Source organism: Sarcophilus harrisii, chromosome 3 (genome assembly GCF_902635505.1).
Source record: "Sarcophilus harrisii chromosome 3, mSarHar1.11, whole genome shotgun sequence".
Lineage (NCBI taxonomy): Eukaryota > Metazoa > Chordata > Mammalia > Dasyuromorphia > Dasyuridae > Sarcophilus > Sarcophilus harrisii.
In genome coordinates this window covers 315,891,638-315,914,609 of record NC_045428.1, presented here as the reverse complement: position 1 = coordinate 315,914,609, position 22,972 = coordinate 315,891,638, and the positions used below count along the sequence as shown (strand labels likewise).

General features: G+C 34.8%; 1 protein-coding gene across 2 annotated transcripts in view; it reads right to left on the bottom strand.

The window, feature by feature from the left end:
• Positions 1-14,460: 14,460 nt before the first annotated feature.
• PLEKHB2 (pleckstrin homology domain containing B2) overlaps positions 14,461-22,972 on the bottom strand; it is a 41,407-nt gene continuing 32,895 nt past the window's right edge. For both annotated transcript variants that reach the window (XM_003763747.4, XM_031959848.1), the window contains exons 7-8: positions 22,797-22,902; positions 14,461-18,572 (exon numbers count right to left, since the gene is read on the bottom strand). In XM_003763747.4, coding sequence (XP_003763795.1) covers positions 18,436-18,572; positions 22,797-22,902 — 243 coding nt within the window. In that variant the 3' untranslated portion in view covers positions 14,461-18,435. The remainder of the gene's footprint in view (positions 18,573-22,796; positions 22,903-22,972) is intronic.

Sequence of the window (22,972 nt, the reverse complement as noted above, 5' to 3'; positions counted from 1 at the left end):
TCTTGACATATAACTGGAAAAAAATAAAATAATAGTTAAAAAAAGAAAAAGACAATGTTGTGAATACATAGAGAATTCATTAATCAGTGTAGGTTTTTATAAAACTTAGAAGGTAGAAGGTACATTAAATGAATACTAAATTGTGGCATAATTTTGTAAGAATAATGTCAAGAATTCAAATACTCAGAATGAACAAAAGCTAGCAAAATAATTAAAACATTTAAAATTTTAATTTTAAAAAGTCAAATGTAAAGAAATCAAAAAACAACAAAGAAAAATTCTGAGTTACAATGGGGCAAATAGCAAGATTTTAAAAAGGATAGAATCCCTGTCCATCAGGATGGATGGGACAATTATAAAAGATTTTCTTCAGCAAATTGTCCCCTCAATTATGCCCCCTCTCTCGTTACTATTCAGTCTCTTCCTATGCACTGTCTTCTGGCCCTTCAAATATACTCAGATCTTCTCATTCTTAAGAAAATAAAAAAAAATAAAGCCTTCACTAAACTTTACCCCATCCCCTTTCTTTTCCATCTTTCTAGCTAATGGCCTAGAAAAAGCTGTTCCCAATTGTTGCTTAAATTTCTCTGTCATTCATTCATTAACCCTTTGCCTTCTAGTCTCTAATCATACCACTTAAGTGAAACTGCTCTCTCCGAAGCTACCAATTGCAAAATCATATGGTCTTTTCAGAGTCCTCATCCTCCTTGACCTCTCTGCTGCATTTGGCACTGCTGGCCATTCTCTCCTCCTGAATATTCTTTCTTTCTGGCTTTTCACTAAACTACTCTTTCCCAGTTTTCCTCACAACTTTCTGATCATCCTTCAGCCCACCTCACCCCCTTTTCGTTTTTTTTTTTTTAATCCTGTTCCCTAATTCTGGATGTAATCTCAGGTTCTTTCCTAAACTTTCTTCTTATCTCTCTCTATAGCTTCTCTCTTGGTGACTTCATGAGCTCCCAAAGGTTTAATTATCATTTCTATGAAACTAACTGATCATTGTATATACCCATCCAAAATCTCCCCTGTGCTCCAGTCCCTCATCACTGACTATCTGTTTCACATATCGAATTGGATGTCCAGACAAAAGCTTGAACTCAGAATATTCAAAACAGACTCATTATTTCCTATTTCCCCTCTACTGAATTTCTCTATTAACATTTAGGATAAAATATCAATTCCTCTGTTTGCCTCAGATGAGAGTCTTTCACTCCCAGTGGTGAAGACTTTGTAATACTGGTTTCCATGAGCAGTGATTTCAATGTACTAGGAGACCACTGTTCAGAAGTCTGCAGGAAGGGGAGAAGTTCTCCTGGGAAGGTCAGAGAAAAGGAAGCAGACCACCTGGTAACTTTCTATTCTAATTAATTATTATTTGTATTATTTTTAACTAACTATTCTTTTTCACTAGATGCTAAGATCAATTGTTTCCATACTACCCAAGGAATACAAGAACTGTCAGAACTCTCTAAATCAATGTTCTCTGGCCAAAGTCCTAATCATCCTGCATTATTACAGCTCTGCCTGGCTTCCTGCCCTAATTTTGTAACTAACTATGAAGATGACCTTGACTATATGACTCCTAATCCCCAGTGCTTCAGTTTTCTTATTTGAAAAAAAATGAAAGTTTTGGAAAATATGTTCCTCTGCTATTGAAACATGCTTCAAAGAAATTCCCTTTACATTCTCCCTTTTCTCCCTCATTTCCAGGGTGCTAACAGAATTTCCCTCCACCTATCCTGATCAGTACTATGGAAGAGTCCAGACAATGGTGCTAGTGGGTAATGGTCATGAGACTTTCATTTCTCCAATTTAACCTCTGAGGTACAAATATGGGTTCTTCTCTTGCTTATAAAAATTCATGTTTTTCCTATAAGAATTACAAAAGATTTGTTCACCCCAATTGTCAATTTCATTCATGACCACTTGAATAATAGGACCTAATAGTTTAACAAATGAGAATCAAAGCAAATAAACATATTGTTCATGATCAGCTAAATCTCTCTTCCTCTTCTTTTCCTCTTCCTCTCTCCTACCTGTATATACATAGCCACAAATAGGATAAGTCTTAAAACTAAGTAGAGTTAGGTTTATATGGAATTGGAGAGAAAGCTAAAGAAGGATCTTCCTCAGATAACATCTATCCTAATGATACCTAAAATTCCATCATTAAAAAGTCATTCTTTTGCAGCAAGAATACCCTTAGTCCAGGATCCTTTTTTAAAATATGCAAATCTCTCTGGGAGAAATAAATCCATAAAGCCTCTAATACCTCAATCAGAATGATTTTCTCAGAGCCTTCTCCCATGACAGAAGGGACTCAAATAGGAGCATTAAAGTAGCTTAAGAATGCTGAGTCCGGCACCTGAAAGTAAATAAAAAAGGAGGATGGAGGAAAAAACGAAGGCAAACTTGACAGAGTTTCTGAATTTGGCTGAGGACCAACCCTGGAAACACTCTTAGGAAAATCTTAAGGAACCTGCCAAATGAAATGGTCCAGCTCTTGCCACAGTTAGTTCTCAAAGACAGCTCATCTGAATACTTACACTGCTTCCGTAGCATATCGACCCAGGCACAGAGGTAGTCAGGATGATGACATCTGAAACAACTGGTTTTCAAGTGGCTGGGGAGGCAGCTATTGATTTATTGAAGATAGTTTTTGTTGGCTCAGCATCCTCTTCTGCTTTCTTAACCTGTTGTGACTCTCCTAAACCTATAGTCATTGAGGTTAACTAAAGCTAGAGGCTACATAAAGAACACCATGTAGGCATTTTAACCCTTCTCAAGAAGGCAAGTCTTGGGGAAATAATGCACACACTTACACAGTACTTTAAAGTTCACAAAGCAATTGCTACATACATTATTTCACTTGATTCTGACAATAACCCTGTGGGAAGGGTGCTATCATATTTTACACATGAGAAAACTGACTTTCCCACTTCCTTGCATTTGCTCATACTGTTTCTTGTACTTGCAATGTAAGAATGGGTGGGGATTCTCAATACTTTCTCAGCTGTTTGCCCAAAATGTTATCTCAGGCAACATATCTCATATTATTCTCCTCTGAATATGCTATGTTCCAGCTAAATGGAGCAATCTGTGCCCCCTGATGCTTGTCTTTTCCCACTTCCTTGCATTTGCTCATAACTGTTTCTTGTACTTACAATGTTTTACTTTTCCAGCTTTAATTTTGGAATACTCATGCAATTTTTCAAGGCAAATTCAAATAGTACCTTGCCCATGAAGTCTTGCTTGTGACTTCCTATAATTACACAGATAGTTTATAGCAACCTTGGGACCAAAACCCAAGTTAACTTATTCTCATCTTGCTTCTTCTACCATGCTAAACCAAAGCCAATTGTTGTCTAGCAAACATGAAACTAAAATCCAAGAATTAAGAATGTTGGAGCAGTTCAGTCTGTCTGACTTTTTGTGACTCCATGGACCATAATGTGTATGGGGTTTTCTTGGAAAAGTGCTTTGCCCTCTCCGGTGAATTAAGGGCAAACAGAACTTAAGTGACTTCCAGAGTCAAACAGCTAGTAAATATCTAAGGCTGGATTTGAACTCATCTTCCTGATCCCAAACCCAGTGCTCTATCTACTGTGCCTTAAGGATTAAGAATAAGCAAGTATATGCAACATATTTAACATATATAGGACTGCTTGCAATCTACGGGAGGGGTTGGAAGGAGAAAGGGGAAAAATCGGAACAGAAGTGAGTGCAAGGGATAATGTTGTAAAAAATTACCCTGGCATAGGTTCTGTCAATAAAAAGTTATTATAATAAAAAAATATATATATAAAACAAACAAAAAAGAAAGAAAGAAAGAATAAGCAAGTATAAATGGGAGCTTCCACAGTATGACTGAGGGACCCAAAAAAAAGATTTCAGTCTTCCTATAAACATACATGAACAAGAATATTTCAATTAGTCCAGCCTACTCACAAATGTTCCTTTCTCTGAGCTCCTATGACTTTTGCTGTTAGTTTAAAATGCCCTGTTCATCCCCTTCCACCTACTGAATGAATGAATAAAATAACAGTAATCAAGCATTAACTACATGCGAAAATCTGTGCTAGATGCTAGACAAAGACAAATGTGTAACAATTCCTGTCCTCAAAGCATTTATATTCTAATAATGGGAGACAAGTCGGAAGGAAATGAAGTAAGTTTTAGTTTGGGAAGGCACAAGAATGGCCCATGGATGGAGGTATTGACTGTCACCTCCTTTCTAGAAGCAATGGTAGTATTTATTCCCAGCCCAAGAAGTTAAAAATATGTTTGGGGAATTGGAACGGGGAGGGACTAGAAAGAAGGGAGAATGGCCAGGCTCTATGGTATGAAATGTGGTTGGCTCAACTGGTAGAGAGTTACTTGGGTTTGCCAATTTAGGTTAAACCTCAGGGCAGAGTTTCAATGATTCAAAGAATTTGATTACTTCTTCAAAGAAGGGGATAGGGTCTCTGCATAAATTTTTTTCTAAAAATATTATTCCAGATATGAAGAAGGGGACAGAGCAGATGGTAAAATGTCCAGGGTGGATGACATACACTGAAAATCTCACTTCCATGGAGCTTTTCCTCCCCACTCCTATCCCTACCAACTTTCCTCAAAGACCTCATTTTTTTCTTTGAATGACTAAAGCTTTAATAGTCTGAACTACACACCTTAAGCTTTAATTGTTCTCTCATCATTTCATGTATAATGCATTACCCTTTAAGGCAAGAATGGAGTCTTCTCTTTGTTTTGTATTCTCTACCAGTCCATCACAAAGTTGGGCAAAAGCAAATGTTAAAATAGACTTATTTATTGATAGATAGGAGGATCTTGATTGAAATATACCTAATTCCAAGTCTGGTACTCTATATACTGCATCATGCTGCCACACATATGAAATTGGTGTTAAAGAAATCTATTAAATTTCTACTCCAAGATCTCAAGACAGTTAGAAGGATTAGTGGAGAGAGCTCTGGGCTTAGAGTCAGGAAATCCTGAGTTCAAATCTGTCCTCAGATATTTACTAGCTGTGTGACCCTAAATAAGTCACTTAACTTCAGTTTTCTCATCTGTGAAATGGGGATAATAGCCCCTACCTTCCAGAGTTGTTATGAAGATCAAATGAGATAAAGTCCATAAAGCAGCAGCAGAGTGTCTGATATATAACGCTGTTATTATTCAGTGCTGTCAGTGATCCCATTTAAGGTTTTCTTGGCAAAGATATTGGAGTAGTCTGCCATTTTCTTCTCCAGCTTCTTTCACAGATAAGGAAACTGGGGCAAACCAGGGTAAAGTAACAACTAGTAAATGCCAGAAGCCAGATTCAAAGGCAGAAAGATAAGTTTTCCTGACTTTAAGCTCAGCACTCTATCCACTGCACCACATAACTGCATCCCCCTGGCATAAAGTACATACTTAACAAATGCTTCCTCTCCCTTTCACCTAAGACACTTAATTGCTTTTTTTGGCCTCCTGTTTCTCCTCTCCAAAATTGTAATGATGATACAATCTCCCATTACACAGGGTTATAATGAGGTTCAAGTGAGATAATGTTTGTGCATATTCAGGAATTCTCCCTCTCCTATTCAAGTTCTAATCTCTCTTTCTTCAGGTGGTTGTTGTTCTAGGTAGCATTTTAAACTATTGATACTCTGTATAGGACTGCTTGCCATCTGGGAGAAGGGGTGGAGGGAGGGAGGGGAAAAATCGGAACAGAAGTGAGTGCAAGGGATGATGTAAAAAATTACCCTGCCATGGGTTCTGCCAATAAAAAGTTATAATTATTTTTAAATAATAAAATAAAATAAAAATAATAAACTATTGATACCCAATTTGGAGCAAAGCAGAGACCAATCAAGCACAGAGAGCAAGATAATAATGCACATATTAATAAAATATCGAAGGGCTGGCCCTTCTCTGTATGGTTGGTCACTAATGCCTCTGGCTTTACAAGCCCACCTGTATTTCTTGCCTCCAGCTTAGTTGACATCACAAAATGTTCATACAATGGAAATCATTACATTTTGCCCATCTGCACTGTCACACCCACTGAGTGAGATGGCATCTTTTTCAAATTACAACATGTATGACTATTCAAATCAATAAACATTTACTGAGCATTTAAAAAAATAAAATTTTGCAAACCTTAAAAGGGCTATATATAAAAGCCAGCTGTTATCACATGACAACATCCAGTGCTTCCTGCTATCTGCTTGGGGAGAAAAGCTTTGAGAGGAAATGATCCTCTGGAATTCTTACTAATGCAAGGGAAAGCGGGGAACAATAGGCAAATATTAGGTCTATTTTTTCCCAGCAAAGTTTCCCTTCTCCCATTGCATTAGACATTAAAGGGTCAAAACCAGACAGCAGCAGTCCTAGGAGAGCCTGGTATGGATTTCTTGTGCTGGCTTGCCCCCTAGTGTCTCTATATGGGATCGCTCCAACTCCTCCTGGGAAGACGAGTTTCTTTATGTCCAAGGCATCCCATCTAGAATATGGGGTCTTGGACAACCCGTCCAGTCCCCTTCCCCCCAGCCATAAAAAAGCAAGAACAGAGCCAGCCCATGGATGCTTCAGACAGGACCCTGATTGTGTCCATTCATGTTACTGAGTGACTCCAAAGTTCCTAATACCCCAAAGCAAGGAAGGGCAACGAGGAGTCCAAGTGTAATTACTGCCTGGGGGACCTCTTTGTGTCCTCTTGTAAAATAAGGGAGCTGAAGTTAAGAGCCACTTTGCATGCAGCAAAATAATGAAATAAGCAAAGGATGAATTTCTTCATCCAAATGTCTCTGGGTTGGGGCAGAGGAATTTAAATATACTTTCCTTGCCACATTTCCTGGATAGATCTGGAGAGCTCATGCTTTTCTCTGAATTTGTTGCTATCAGCAACTGTTCTCTATGCTCACATTTGTAAAATTTCAGTACATTTTGGTTTGCTAACAATCTATGTGATCCCACACAAGTGACTTTCTGCTCCCCAGGCATCAAATTGTTAAGAGTTCCCTAGAGTCCAACTTCTTAAACTGGGATTCATGACCCTTCTTGTAATTGGATGTAGGGATTGTGAAATTATGATTTATTAATTAATAATGTTTGATTTGTATATCTTTTTTTATATACATAGATTGTGTATTGTGTATATATATTATATATTTTTTTTATTTTTATTATATATATTTATTATACATTTTATATTTATTTTTATTATATATTTATTTTATATATTTTTATTATATATATTATTATATATGTATTATATTTTAATGTATAATTATATTTTATATTTTATTTATATATTTTACATATATATATTTACATGCACATATATATATATACTCATACCTATATTTTATATACCAAGTTAATGTAAAAATTTCTCTGACAAAAAAGGGTCACAAGCCTTGCTAGAGGACCTATAAGACATTATTTTGATTCACTTATGAAACAAATAGCAATGAGTGATCGTATTTCAGAGGAATATGCATTTTAACAGTGATACTTTAACCAAGAATGACTGGTGAAATTTTAAGCATCAGCGAAAGACAGGATGGGAGGACATTCTGAATTTAGAAGAAGTTTCTTATATTCTATCAAATTATACTACACAAATAACCACTGCATAGTTGTCCATTCTGCTTAGGCTAGTGTTGTTCATTTGCAATGCAGAGAAATATCCAGAGTCCGAAAATCCGTCACCATTTGTTCTCTTCCAAAATGTTTCCCTTCATCCCATCCACTATGCCATGCTGGTTTTTTCTCCATCTCATATCCCCAGAGGGCTTTACTGAGGTGGTGTGGATGTACCAATGGCTGCTCTATGATGTGAAAAATGTTGAAAGATTTGCACCCCTCCCTCCCAAAAAATCCTATGCCAAAACCTTGTTGAAATCCCTACCATTAGAATGGAAAAAGATTCTTTGGAGACAAAGGAGTTCTTACAAACCCAGAATATCCTCCCATCCTGTGTGATCTTCAGCAAAGCATTTTCACCTTCCTAGTCCTCGATTTGCTCATTTGTAAAATGAGGAAGTTGGACTATATAATTTCTCCATTCTCTTGCAGTTCTATATATCTGGCCCTCTCAATTAATAGACAGAGGATGCTCCCTCCAGACATCATTCTTGTTTCTTAAGAATTGCCCTCAAATCTCTCCAATTAGAGTTTATAACTGATATTTATTGATAGCACTGTTGGGGTTCAGAGACTGCTTTACAAGCATCATCTCATTTGAGTTTTAACAACCCTAGGCAGTAAATCCTATAGGTATTTATTATACCTATTCCATAAACAAGAAACTAGACTCACTGAGATGAAGTTCACAATTTCATGTTGGAGGCAAGAATCAAATTCGGATTATCTCCTAGTTTGGGGGCAAGGACACTTTCTATGACACCAGATTTCCAATCAGACTGATTAGTCAACTATTCATTCTCCGAAATGTAATTACCTACTGTTTTTCCAATCCCTTTGCTGGAGGTGCAATGAGGAATACAAAAAGTAAGTCCTGCTCTCTGTCCTCAAAGACCTTACTGTCTAATAGAACTGATTGTCATTTAGATAGTCTTATCAAGAAAACAAAATAAAGAAAATAAACTTTCTAACAATTAGAACTGCCTAGGAAGGAGGAGGTTCCCCTCATTAAAGGTATTTGAGCAGAGGCTGGCTGACCCAATTGTCAAGTATACAAGGGATTTTTTGAAGTATAGATGGTATTAGATGAATTAGATAGAGGTCACTTTCAATTCTAAAAGTCATTACATGGTCTCATGAAGGCTCCAAGAATGTGAGACACAAGAAAGTTTCCTTGGCAAAGAAAGTTCCCAGCACTACCTTTGGAATGGTCATATCAGTGATAAGCCCTTGGGTAGTAGCCACCAAGGATGTCGTGAAATGATGGACATGGGACACCAGTGGGGAAGGGGGAAAGGAGCCATCAAAATCTTCTTCCTGTTCCCCCAGAATTTCCCAAGCTGAAATCCAACCTTAAAGAACACAGGGTATACTTTCTTTTATTAGAAGGAATACTGTGCCAGAAAATTCTGAATTCATGATCATTCCATGCACTAAAATTACCCCTGCATTTCTCAAAAATCTTTTATTGCCCTAACCCCAATTAAAATCCCCATTCCCACACAGCACAGCTCTCACCTGTCAGGGAAAAAAAAATAATTAAGTAACTAATTCACAGTACTCTAAATAATTAATAATGCCTAAATGTATTACCCCTCCCATTCCTATAGTATTTGCATTTTCAAAGAGAAACTTGGGAAAAGCTGCTCATGATTCAAAATAATGAATTTTTAATGATAAAATTTCAGACACTGTAGCACTTAAGTACAATGGGTTAAGTCTTTGTGAAAAGAACACCTTCTAAACATTGTCAAATCAAGCCACACAGTCTACCAATGTTTTAAAGCCTGACGCACCTGATTGGATAGGGAATCATAGCTGGGTATTTGTTTTAAAAGCACAAGGATAATTGAATTTCAGAGCTGGAAAAGATTTCAGAGGTCACTTACTCCAACCTTTTCCAAACAGAAATCCACTATAATATTCCTGAAAAATGTTTATTTATTGGTATTCTGCATGAAGACTTTCAGTCATGGGAAACTCATTCCTTACTAAAACACACACACAACTTTTAGATAACTCTTAATTGCCAGGATTTTTTTTTTATTTCTCCCAGTTACATTTAAAACAATTATTAACAAGTTTTTTAAACATTCAATTCCAGATTCTCTCTTACTTCCTTCCCACCCCCACCTCCCATTGAATTTATTTGAAGTTTTGCAAAATATTTCCACAAAGGTCCTTTTTTTTTCTTTATATTGAGCCAAAAACTCTGCTTCGTTGGTTCTGCCTTCTGGGCCTACGCACAATAAGTCTGCTGTCTTCTTTAACATCTTTTCAAATAAAGATGGCTACTATGTTCTCCAGTCTTTTCTTCTATAAGATTAAAATGCCCTCAGCTCCTTCAAGGGTTCTAGTTTTGCAAGATTTTAATTCCTCCCATTGTTGGTCACCTTCCTCTAGATGCATGTCAATTTGTCAATGTCCTTCCTAAAACATGGTACTTAGAACTGAAACCAATCCCCCGATTTGGCCTGATCAGGACAAAACATTTTAGAACGATTGCTTTTCTTGCTTAGGATACCATGTCTCTCAATGTAGCAGGAAATCCCTTGAGCTTTACTAGCTAACACTGCTGACTGACAAGACTAACAGTTCTCTACAATCCCCAGCTCTTTTTGACAGAAACTTGCTGCAGAGCTACATTGTCCACATCCTATACTTTTGAAGCTAATTTTTTAACCCTAATAAGGCTTAGAAAACTCTTGCAGCTAGATGGTGCAGTGAATGGAGCACTGGCCCTGAGGTCAGGACTCGAGTTCAAATATGGCTTCAGATACTTAACATTTCCTAGCTGTATGACCCTGGGCATGTCACTTAACTCTGTCTAGTTAAAAACAAAACAAAACAAAACAAAATATGTTTGTGCTTTCCTACTTTGACATATTCCACTGGGGGGGGGGGGAGGGAAGAGGGGGAGAAACTTTGCTCATTTCCTATTTCCTCTTTCATCAGTATTTCTCACAATTATTAAAACTTCTTCAAGGACCCTAGACAATTTGGTAGGATACCTCGTTCGCTTCGCTTTTTCTGAGTGCCTTTTTATTCTTTTAGCAAGTAATTTTATTATTTCTTATTGACTTTCATCATGGAGTAATGACAATGGACTTCATTTTATTCAGTATATCACTATCATTATTTTTCAATGGCAAAAATAAATTTACCTTTTGGTATAGTTTCTCCCACAAGAATTTAAAGTACTTTTCAAATTCTTACTTGAAGGAACTGAATGACATTTCTTCACTTTAAAGTTTGAAAATATTTATAATTATTTTTCCAGTTGATCTGGTATATCCTGAAAGGCCCCATTTAGCACATAGTCCCATTCTACACCTACATGTTGGAATTTGAGGGATGTCAGGAAACCCCATTTACTCAATTGCAAAATATCTTCTCAATCCTTCTATTACCATGCCTAAAACGTTGTCATGGGAAACATAGTCCTTAGGTTTTTGAAGACTTTTCCCAAGAAATAAAAATATAAAAACTAATCTTTTAACAGCTTTCAGTTGTTGGGGTTGCAAGTGGGGAAGAGAGTCAGAGTAATAACTACGCTGGTAAATAAACAGCTAATTTATTACCTACAGAATTTGTTGTTTAACATAACAAAAATCATTAGGCACTATCACTGAATAGGACAATTACTAATTTTTAAAACAATTTTTTTTTTAACTTCCACTGTAGCTATTGATCCTATGAGATTTTTTTCCAAAAAAGTTGTATCTTCAAACCTGAATCCAAGATCACTTATGGAATCTATAGTGACTTGTATAGGGATGAATAGGGGTAAAAAAGGAAATGTATATTTTAATAAGCTCATTATTTACTACCTGTGTGACCTGGAGCAAATCATTACTCCTCTCAGGGTTTCAATTTCTTGTGGCTAAAGAAGTGGAGTACATTATTGAATACAAAACGTACAATTTTGATTATATTAAATTTTAAAGGTTTTGTACAAACAAAACCAATCAGACAAAATGAGAAAGGGAGCAATAAACAGGAAAAAAAATTTTACATTCAAAGGTTCTGATAAAGGCCTCATTTCTAAAATAGAAAACTGACTCCAATTTATAAGAATTCAAGCCATTCTCCAATTGATAAATGGTCAAAGTATATGAACAATTTTCGGATGAAGAAATTGAAACTATTTCTAGTCATACAAAAAATGCTCTAAATCACTATTTACCAGAGAAATGAGAATTATGACAATTCTGAGTTATCATTGCACACCTCTCAGATTGGCTAAAAATACAAGAAAAGATAATGAAGAATGTGAATGAGATGTGGGAACTATTACATCATTAGTGGAGTTGTGAACTGATTTAATCATTCGAGAGAGCAATATGGAACTATGCTCAAAAAGTTATCAAACTGTGCATACCCTTTGATCCAGCAGTGTTTCTACTGGGCTTATACCCCAAAGAGATCATAAAGAAGGGAAAGGGACCTGTATGTGCAAGAATGTTTGTGGCAGCCCTCTTTGTAGTGGCTAGAAATTGGAAACTGAGTGGATGCTCATCAATTGGAGAATGGCTGAATAAATTGTGGTATATGAATGTTATGGAATTATTATTGTTCGGTAAGAAATGACCATCAGGATGATTTCAGAAAGGCCTGGAGAGACTTACGTGAACTGATGCTGAGTGAAATGAGCAGGACCAGATCATTGTACATGGCAGCTATTAAGATTATGTGATGATCAATTCTGACGCACATGGCTCTCTTCAACAATGAGATGATTCAGGCCAATTCCAATGGTCTTAGGATGAAAAGAGCCATCTACACCCAGAAAGAGGAGTGTGGGAACAGTATATGGATCACAACAAAGTATTTTCATTCTTTTGGTTATTGTTTGCTTGTATTTTGTTTTCTCATTTTTTTCCTTTTTGATGTGATTTTTCCTGTGCAGCATATTTGTGGAAATATGTATAGAATTGTACATGTTTAACATATATTGGATTACTTGCCATCTAGGGGAGGGGATGGGAGAGGAAGAAAATTTGGAATACAAGGTTTTACAAGGGCAAATGTTGAAAATTATCCATGCATATATTTTGAAAATAAAATATTTTAACTAAAAAAATAAACATTTATATTTTTTATTCCACCTATTTAAAAAAGAAACTTCTATGGCACAATATGTACATCATGCATATAAACTAGCAATTTATATATAATTTGCAATCCCTCTATTTTTTTAATGAGTACATGCTATGAATATATAAATAAACTAAGAGTTCTAAATAGCTCATGTAATGTATGGAACCAATAAAAATTCCAATTCACTTTTAATGTAACTGTCAACATAAATCAGGCCATAGCAATATTTTGTACAACTATTAGATCAGCTGGCTCGGAATGAGTCTATAGGTAGCTTTTGCCCGTTGCTTATCATTCACTAGTTATGTCTTATCATCTATTTTTTAAAATTGTCTTTCTGAGCAGTCATACCCTATAGTACACTCAGGGCAGCTGATACCAAAGCCCAGTAAGCACTGTAAGTCAAATCCTCTCCCCCCACCCCCCAAAAAAGATAAACTCAAAAGGACTTGTCATCTGCTTCCATTCACAAACATCTAATATGAATAAACACCTCAGATCATTTTAAAAAATCCATTTCAGAACCCTACATGGAAAAAAAAAAAAGACACTGATAAAGCATCTATTTTGTGCTAGCTTCCAAAGTCCATAGCCTTAATTTACATTTTAATAGGGATTATACACACATATACAGGTCTTTACAAAATACATATATGTTCTTCCTTAGGAGCTAACCTTGGAAGGAAAGACACTAGCTGCTAAGAGAGTAAGAACTACATATACAAGACAGTGACTACAAATGAGTGTTAAAAAGAAAATTAGGCAGTCTTAGACTAGAGGTAAATGAATAGGAGATTCATTCCAGGAATGAGGGTGCATAAGGACTGGGAGAAAGAGAATAAGAGAAAGAATTCCAAAAATAAAAAATTCAAGAAAGCCAGTTTGGCTCAATCACATGGTCTGTGGAAAATAATTACTAAGGCTAAAAAGCTAATCTAATATGGGACCAGGTTATAAAGAGGTTTAAGGGCTAAGAGTTTGTATTTGACAACAAAAAAAGACTCTCAAAAATGTCTTCAAAAGACCTGGGTTTTTTTTCCCTCAAAAAACTAAAATTTCTTTGTGTGTGTGTGTGTGTGTGTGTGTGCACGCACATACACACATCTTAATATTTTCTAGGTCCTAAATTACGTCATTTGTTGTTGATTCACTACACTTTCTTAAAGTCTGCTTACAAATGTCTCATCATGGTATAAAGAAGACTAGAATGTAGGACTTATATTTTTAGTGTTTTGGTCAATGTATATACGTAGAGTAAAAAGTCAATTCCAAGTAACTGTACAAGACATCATCTTAAATGAATAGCTGAAAATTGACAAAGTGCCTTCTCAGATCATGTACAAAAATAGCTTTAATGGCTAGTAATTTGTGATGTAGCCAAGAAGAAATACCAATAATTTCAACAGGCAAAGATGTAGAAAAAATGAATTCCAGTCATAAGGGATCACTGATGCCAAGAGATAGTTAGACCAAATCAGGGAACAGCTAAGTATTAAGAACTCTAGATCTGAGCTCTATCTTCCAGGCTAGTGACTGATTAATCTGTTTTCGTATTAAGTTTACTAAAAAGAAATGAAAACACAGATAGGTAGATGGGTAGGTAGACAGACAGATATAAATACCTAAGTCTTATCAAATTGTTGATCAAACCTATGCTAGCACCGAATCAGAAAAACCAGATACCATATCCCATTAATATAAAGAATTGAGACAAGATAACATATCATATGCAGTTCAACACTCATTTTATTAACATTTTTCACTATCTACATAAACACATTCTGCATAGAAGAAGAGGTTTCACAGGCATAACAGTTAGAAATAAGATGGTAGAGGAAAGATGGCAACCACAGGAAAAAAAAATCTCAGGCAAAGAGATTTCAATGCTTTCTAAACAGTGTCTGCAACAGCTGTGAAGAGATTGTCCAAAATAACAAAGATAGGAAATTTGCATCACTTGCAGCACATCTCAAAAACTAGTATTCTGCCCTTTATTAACTAGACAGTTGCCTTATACTTATACTGTGGTCTCTCTCTAAGAAGACAGATATCTTGGTTTGGGAAAGCCATATTTTTACTTCTAGTCCATTTCCCCTGAGTTCTGAGGGGAAAGCTGCATGGAGGCCAAAAACACTTTTCCTTTATCTTACTCAATTCAAGTCTATCATACCTGACCTATAATCTTGACACCAACCAAGGAATCTTTTGATTAGAGCCATCAGAAAGAACACATATAAAACGTAGGTGGTCAGTTTTTGTTTTTTTTTTCCCCTAGGTAGACTAAATTCCTAAAAAAAGAAAAAATGCAAATGGAAGGTAAAAGACAATAAACCTTGCCAGATATACAAACCAAAAAAGCCCCTTAGTTTGGCAATTTCTTTAGTTAGGATTATTTATTCAAAACACTATTTAGAAAGGGAATCAGTCAAAAACAATGATTATAAGTAATAAGGATAAGATTTTAGAAACTGCCCAATGTACTGTATTTGTTTCATCTCAAGGTAAAATCACTAACAACTCTACCTAGCTGTAGCTAGCTTATAGAAAAATGCACTGCCTTGGGAATCAGGAAATTTGAGTTCTTAACCACTATTGAGCCATCAGCTAATTATCTCAGACAAATCATTTTCTTTACCCTTTCTGGGTATTCCATTGTGTAAAAAGATTGTAATAGGCTACTTTCTTGTACCATCCTCTAAAATTTGGTGACCATAAATGCAAGTAGTTACACAAAGATAAGGGAAAACATGCGCAAAAGGCACAGTTTTGGAGAAGCTCATCCAAAGACCTGGCTCTTCTAAAGGTCCTACCGACTAAAGCATAATAATGACTCCATATCAGATGATGGAGATCCCAATCCAAGCCCAAATGGAGTCAGGGAAACAAAATACTCCCTTTGGTCCCTGGATAATGAGAACTGCCAAAAGATTAGAGTGTGTATTTACAGATATTTTAGCCCTAGAATGCAGACAACGAACCAGTGACATGGTGCTTTCCTTGAGTCATATTAACAACCCAGTGCAATATTAAAGCAGTTTTATTGCAAATATATCCCTTCAATTCACAGCGCTTTAGAAGATTCACATAAACTACCTTGTCTAAATCATTAATTTAATATTATTACATAAAATTCAAAGTCTTAACAGCAATGATTTCAAAGAATAAATTGATTGTAGTCAGACCTTATGTGATTTTTTCCCCCAACTGTCAAATATCAAGTGAGATGGCACTCATGTACATATACTGTCTGCTGACACAGACATCTCCAGTTCAAAAAAAAGAGGGGGCTACAGAAATTGCCAAGAATCCAAAGATTCATTATAAAGTTGGTTTGGCCTTCAATTTGACATGGATTTTTGCTTCATCAGACATAGAACTAGTTAATTGGTTGAGAAAAATGATATACAATAGTCATCCAAAATACAAAACTGAATTTGTATCACAAAAAAAGGACTTCAAGGGAATTATTATCACTATACCATGACAGGAAAATTTCAAACTAAAATATAGATTAAAAAAAAAATCACACATCATTTGTCCTGCATGTGGCAGGCATTCCATAAATATTTCTTTAATGAATTAAATAATAATCAAATAATTGTATGATGTTAGCTGCCTGATGTGTTTGGGTTTACCTTTTAGATTTTGGTTGTTTTATTCTTACATAATTTCACTAGCTGGGTTCTAAAGAAGCATGTTACTACAACCATAAATTATAAGCTTTGAGAGAAAATTAATGAAAACAAATGTGCCAGTCTACTTGGTCAAATAGAATATAGTTAAAGCTATCTAAACTTCTTTAACTATACTTAGTCATAACAGTGCAATCATCAACTTTTTATATCTTTCAGAAAGATGGCTAATAGCATTATTTGCAAAGTACAACCTTTTAAAAAATACCTAAGACAATCTTGAATTATTTTAATATTGCAACCATGGCTCTCATCCTATTTCCCTGACTCCTTAAATACAACTTTATTAACTAGTGATTTTTAAGTAAATTACAATAAAAAAAAGTTTAGGAAGCATCAAAAATACCTAACCTACAAATAACACAAGAAACTGAAAAACACATACAATCTACACATGAGGTAATCTTACCATTACAAATTCTGGAATGACTGTTCACTAACAATATACAATTCATTTCCTTGGATGTTTCTTTCCTTCCTACTGTTTTCTCAGCTTCAACTAAGTATAGATTTGGAGAATAAACACTTTGGTTTTTCAAGTAAAGGAAAGCAGATTTTATCAAATGGTCCATGAAAAAGGATTATATCTAGTTCATGAGGATGAGGAGTTTTATTACAAAAATTAAAATGGGATGAAAGCATACACATATTTTCAAAGTATGTTAAAAGATTGTTGGCAAAAATAAAATTTTTAGTGGAATGTCACATGAAATAAGACTAAATCAGCTATCTATTTACTGATCTACAGATCTACAACAGGATACATGTGCTCAGGAGCACTCTTTCCTAATTTCTACAATCATTTTCTCCTGTCATAAGTTCTTCCCATTAGCCTCCTCCTTCCACCTTACCTACATTCTATAAAATGATCAAGAACTCAACAATCACACTAATAATCCTGAGTTTAATCTTAATTCTTTTGCCTTACTTTTACCATTCAGTCTGCTCCACCTTAAAAGAATATTCTGTAGCAGGGCAGTCAAATAAAACCAAAAGCACTACCTGTAAGCTGTCAATATATTCATTTTTTCAAAACATAGTGAGAAGAGAGGGGATGACTCAGACTATACAACAGAAAAATGAACTCAATAACTTTGAATATATTTTCTTATGCTAAAAAGAAGTTTAGAAGGTAAAAGCCATGTCTGTCATTTTTTAAATGAATGGATACCACCAACTTTCAAAGAAACAAAAAAAAAAAAAAAAAAAAAAAAACCCTATCACCTCAGCTTCTGAATTGATTTTATAAATTTCTATGGTTTATGTCAGAGAATTGCAGGTTTCTAGCCCTGTTTACAAGAGTTTGTCCTGACTGGGAGCTCTTTACAAGAATCTTATAATTCCTATCCCTAAGATTCAATAAATCTACTCAAAAGACAGAAAATAGTCCACCAGTAGAGCACCACGGGATAATGATAGAGCCAACCACAGAGGTATATGAAATGTCACCACTGCCTTGGAGACTATTCTTTGGAGTATGTAGTGCAAAAAGTCTATATTGCTTTATCGTGCATAGTTTACCATCCTGCCATGCCAAACAGCAACACCCAGGCTGTTCACTGGTTAATTCTTAAGTTGAGAATTAGCAGTTGGATTAATTTGGTTTTTCCCTGCCAGAAATAATTATCTATTCAGGGGTCATTATTTGAGCAGCATACTTCTAATATAGATGACAAAGCTATATCTCTTATGCTCTGCATTTAACACTGCAACAATAATATTCTTCAAAATGAATGAGCTCATAAATCCTTCTTATACAACTAAGTTCCATAAAAGAACTTGAAATGATCAAGTATCCCCTTTATATTTCAACTGAAGAGCATACTTACTATCCTGCCTTGTGAAATTTATACTGACTAATTATAATTAAGATGTCACTATTTTAAAAGTACTATTTTAACTGTCATTAAAAATCTTTACAGTAAAACAGGAATACCTTGCAAAATATATTATCACACACAGAAAATAAATACAGGTTTTGGAGGCTACAAATACAAAGATATAAAGAAACTTAGAAGACCCAGAACAAAGATCCCAAGGCCATGCCAGTGGCTGCTCCAGCCAGCATGCCCAGAGCCAGGTCTCCATCATTGTCCCGGTAACGCTCCCTGATGATGACATGGTTGGCAGGCTGCTGTCCATAAGGTCCTAGAAAAGATATACAATATAATGTTATATTATATTGTCAGAAACAGCTGCTATGCTAGTTAGTTTGGCTTGACTATTTTCCTTTATTATAGATAAGAGAAGTATACATATTTCAGGAGAAGACATACAGAAATGGCCAATATAAAATAACAAAAGTATCAGTAAAACCTAATTGTTAAAGAAACAAAGCACAAGATAAGGGAAGAACAGTTTTATTTTATATCTAATACTTAGGTCAAAAGACTTTTTCCTCAGAGTTTGAGATACCAGTACAACATATTTCCTTTTTAAATCAACCAAATAAAGTTAACTTTTCTTCAAACAGATACAAGCCATTTTCTATTTGAATTTTTGACCTACAACCTATATTCTTGTAAACAAAGTTATGCAAGGAAAGTCTTAACTTTCCAGTGTGGAATCCAATGTGGACAGCTTTTTTTGGTATCCCACCACTTTTCTACTATTATTTGGCTTCCAAAAAGTAGAAAAACATATATGAACTAATGCAAAGCGAAGTAAACAGATACATAAAAATAATTTAAAAAGTAACAGTAATAATGTGAAGATAATTAACTATTAAAAATCTATACTCTAATCAACAATGGAGAACCACAATTCCACAGGATTCATGATGAAATACTCTTATCAACTTCCAGACACACAACTGATGGACTGACTCATCAGAATGCAGATCAGAGTATATTTTCTCTTTTCTTTTTGGAAGGGAAAGAGAGCATGGCAAATACAGAAATTTGATTTCCTTATACCTATTATAATGAGTTTTATTTTTCTTGTCTTCCCAAGTGTTAGATGAAAACGAAGAGGGGGGAGAGAACAGAACTGAAAATAAAATAAAACTGAATTTAGAAAAGGCTTACTAACATCTTCGAAGTCCAATACTTGAGACCCCATCCACTTTCAAACTCAGGCTAACTGAAAATCAAACTTATCAACTCAAGTCACATAAATTCTCTACTAATACCTATCATTCCACTAAAATAAAAAATTGCAAAATCTCAGAGATTCAGAATTGCAATGGAACTCAAAGATCAGTCTAACCCCCTTATTTTTACTGCAAACTGTGGCCCAAAGAGGTTAATTAAGTTACCTAAAATCACACTGGCAGTAAATGTCAGAGCTAAAATTAGAACCCAGAACTTACTATCAAAACCAGCGTTTCTTCACAATTTTTCTAATATGCCTTAATGTATCTCTAACACTTCAGCTTCTATTTTCTCCTACAGCTGACTAAGTACATATCCATCAGGATAACAAATGGATAGAGTAATAACTGAGAAATGAGCAGAGTTGTGGAAAATCCAAGATTCCATAGAAATTCCAAAGATGAAAAAGTGGTTAGAAAGTTAATTAGTTTACTGGCAGTATAACAGAAGGAGAGAGGACAAACTCATTAAACTTTAAACCATTATTACCTAAGAATCATGCTTAAATAGAGTAGTTAGGAACTTTAAAACAGAAACTTTCAATCATGCAAATTAGGTTTTAAATTAGAACTAAATCTTTCTGTATACTTGCTTTTGTTTTCATCAACTATATAGAAATCATTTACTATATATATCTAAGAGCAGCAAGTACACATTTTTCTAAAAATCTTTTAAAGTAAATATTATAAAATCTATACTATTACTGTTCACAGTATTAAAGTTATTATTCAAGCAAAAGGTAAAAGGATTGTAGTGGGAATGAAAGATCATTATCATGAATGATGTCTTTGCCTACAGTCTCTCTACTACATACCACTGATTAATCTTCGTTTTTCAAAAGCTTTCAATGGATTCCCATAACTAAAAAATAAAGCTATGATTATACTACATTTAACCTTGAATTCTTTTTCTAAACTCAAGACATTCATTTTAGTCACCATTCTAACAAAATGTTACTAACATTCTCACCTTCATACCTTAACTCAAGCCTGAACTAACTGACCTTCCCACTCCTACCTGCCAAATCTTATGAACTGCTAAAGCCCAGCTCACAAGCTACCACTTTCATGAAGTCTTCCTTGACATTTTAGCCAGTAGCAATCTCTTCTTCTGAAACCTTATACTACTTATTAGTATTATACATTTAGCACTTACTCATCTACTATCTTCTAAAATATTTCATACTCAATACTTGTATTTATATGTAATACTAAGTATAAAAGAGGCAGGGTACTGGGAATTAAGTAACATGGGCTTTGATGCCAACTCTAATACTATCCATATATGCTTTCCCACAGCAGCAAAGTCAACTACCTATGATAGAGACAGTATGTGACACTATGACTGTTGCTCAGTGTACTACAAAGCACAGTGAATAAATTATAACAACAACATTTTGGGTGCTATGTATATTGCTGTATTCAAATCTTTTCCTATTATTTAATTATCAGTGCACACCCATTATGTTAAAAAATGAGAGAAGAAAAAGAAAAAAAAAGTAGTAGGGTTATTTGGGTGGGTTGTTTGTTTGTTTGTTTGTTTGTTTTGGGGGGGAGGAAGAGAGCTCAGGGTAAAGATTGAAATTTTTTCTGAATGAGAATAACCATCCTCAACCACTATTCTCAGACTCTCTGAATGATTTGAAATTATCTTTTACTGAAGATGTATCTTAATAAATTTAACATAAAATTGCAAGGCAAAACAGCACTTACGTACAAAATGTATGGTATGGTAAATTCAATTCCAGGACAACTAACATTACTTGAATTACAAGGAATATCAAGATACTTTATATACTTCCTAGGCTGTCAAAAGTTAAAAATAAGAATTGAGAGGTCCATTCCCACATAAATGTCTAACAGATAAAAATATTTTTGAACTCAAACGACAAGTTCCAGCAAAATTTTCTGGACCTTGATACAAAGGCAAAAGAAATTTCCATTATTTTAAAATCCATCTCACTGTACAAATGCTATTTGGCAGTATGTACCTGTGTGAAATTATTTTCAAAAATGAGATACATAAAATCACATTATTAATCAAGATTAACAGGATGAACATTGGCAATCAATTTCAATAAAGAACATTCATTTTGAATCCAATTCAGCAAAATGTTATCCCCAACTTCCCCACCAAGAATTTTATTCTTCTGAATGGACCCATATTATAAAAAATATATACTTAATTAACTTCTTAAATGGTCTTCCTGTTTATAGGCTTTATCTTCTTCAATCCATCCTTCACATGACTGCCAAAATAATCTCTCTAAAGCACAATTCTGATCATGTCACTTTTTTGCTCAAAAATCTTCAGCAATCCCCCTATAAATCCTTCAACTTGGCATTTAAGGCCTTGCAAAATTGGAGCCCAACCTACTTTTATTCATTTATTTCACATTGTTCTCCAAGTTGCATTTAACATTCAAGCAAAACTGATCTCCTAGGTATCCCTAAATTCGATATTCCCATCACCACATCTTCCCATAGACTGCCCTCATGCATGCCATGCATTAGATTCTCAGTTCCACCTTTTAGAATTCTTATCGTTTCCTACAAAGGTGTGTGGGGGGAGACAGGTGGGAATAGAAGGGAAATACATATACCGTCAAATTTGACATAGCTGTTGGTAAGTTTTGCTAAATTGTCTTTTTTAAAATTTTGCATTACAAGGTCTGGTAACTTTAAGGAGAGAAAGGAATCTTTGGGAACAAAAATGATGCAAAGCAAAAGATAACAATTTTTTTTTTTTAAAACAAAGAATTCTTAGTTTCTTTCAAGGATAAGTTCTGATGTTAAATCCTATGCAAAGCCTTTCCTGACCCTCCTCAAATATATCTGTATTTACCTAAGTACTATGTATTCCAATAGAAGGTAAGCCTCTTGAAGGGATGCATGAAGGCATTTCATTTTTGTCTTGGCATAATTTTACATATTAAAGTGCTTCTTTAGCACTTTAATATGTGCTTCATTAATTATGATTTCTCTCCTTATTTTTCCCCCCAATAAGTTAGGATTCAACTTATATAATCTTTACATTTATTTCACCATTTCAAAGCAATTGGAAATATGAAATTCTTATGTTAGAGGTTTGACTTGAAGATCATACTTAGATAAAAACAAAAAATTGAATAATGTCCCAAAATATCCAAAAAATTGAATAATATTCCAAAATATTTCAAATGAAGAGAGCAATATATACATACATACATATACATACATATATATGTGTGTACACACACACACACACAAATTAACAGGACAATAACATTGCTATTAGTTACCTGGATATGGATATTGGTATGGTACTGCATAAGCCTGCCCATTAGCAGCATAAATAACTTGAGTTCCTGGAGGGTACACTCCATTATACTGACCATAGCCAAACACCTGTTTCAATAGAATATTAGGCATATGATTAAGATTTATAACATGTTTTCTGAAACTCAAGAATAATATG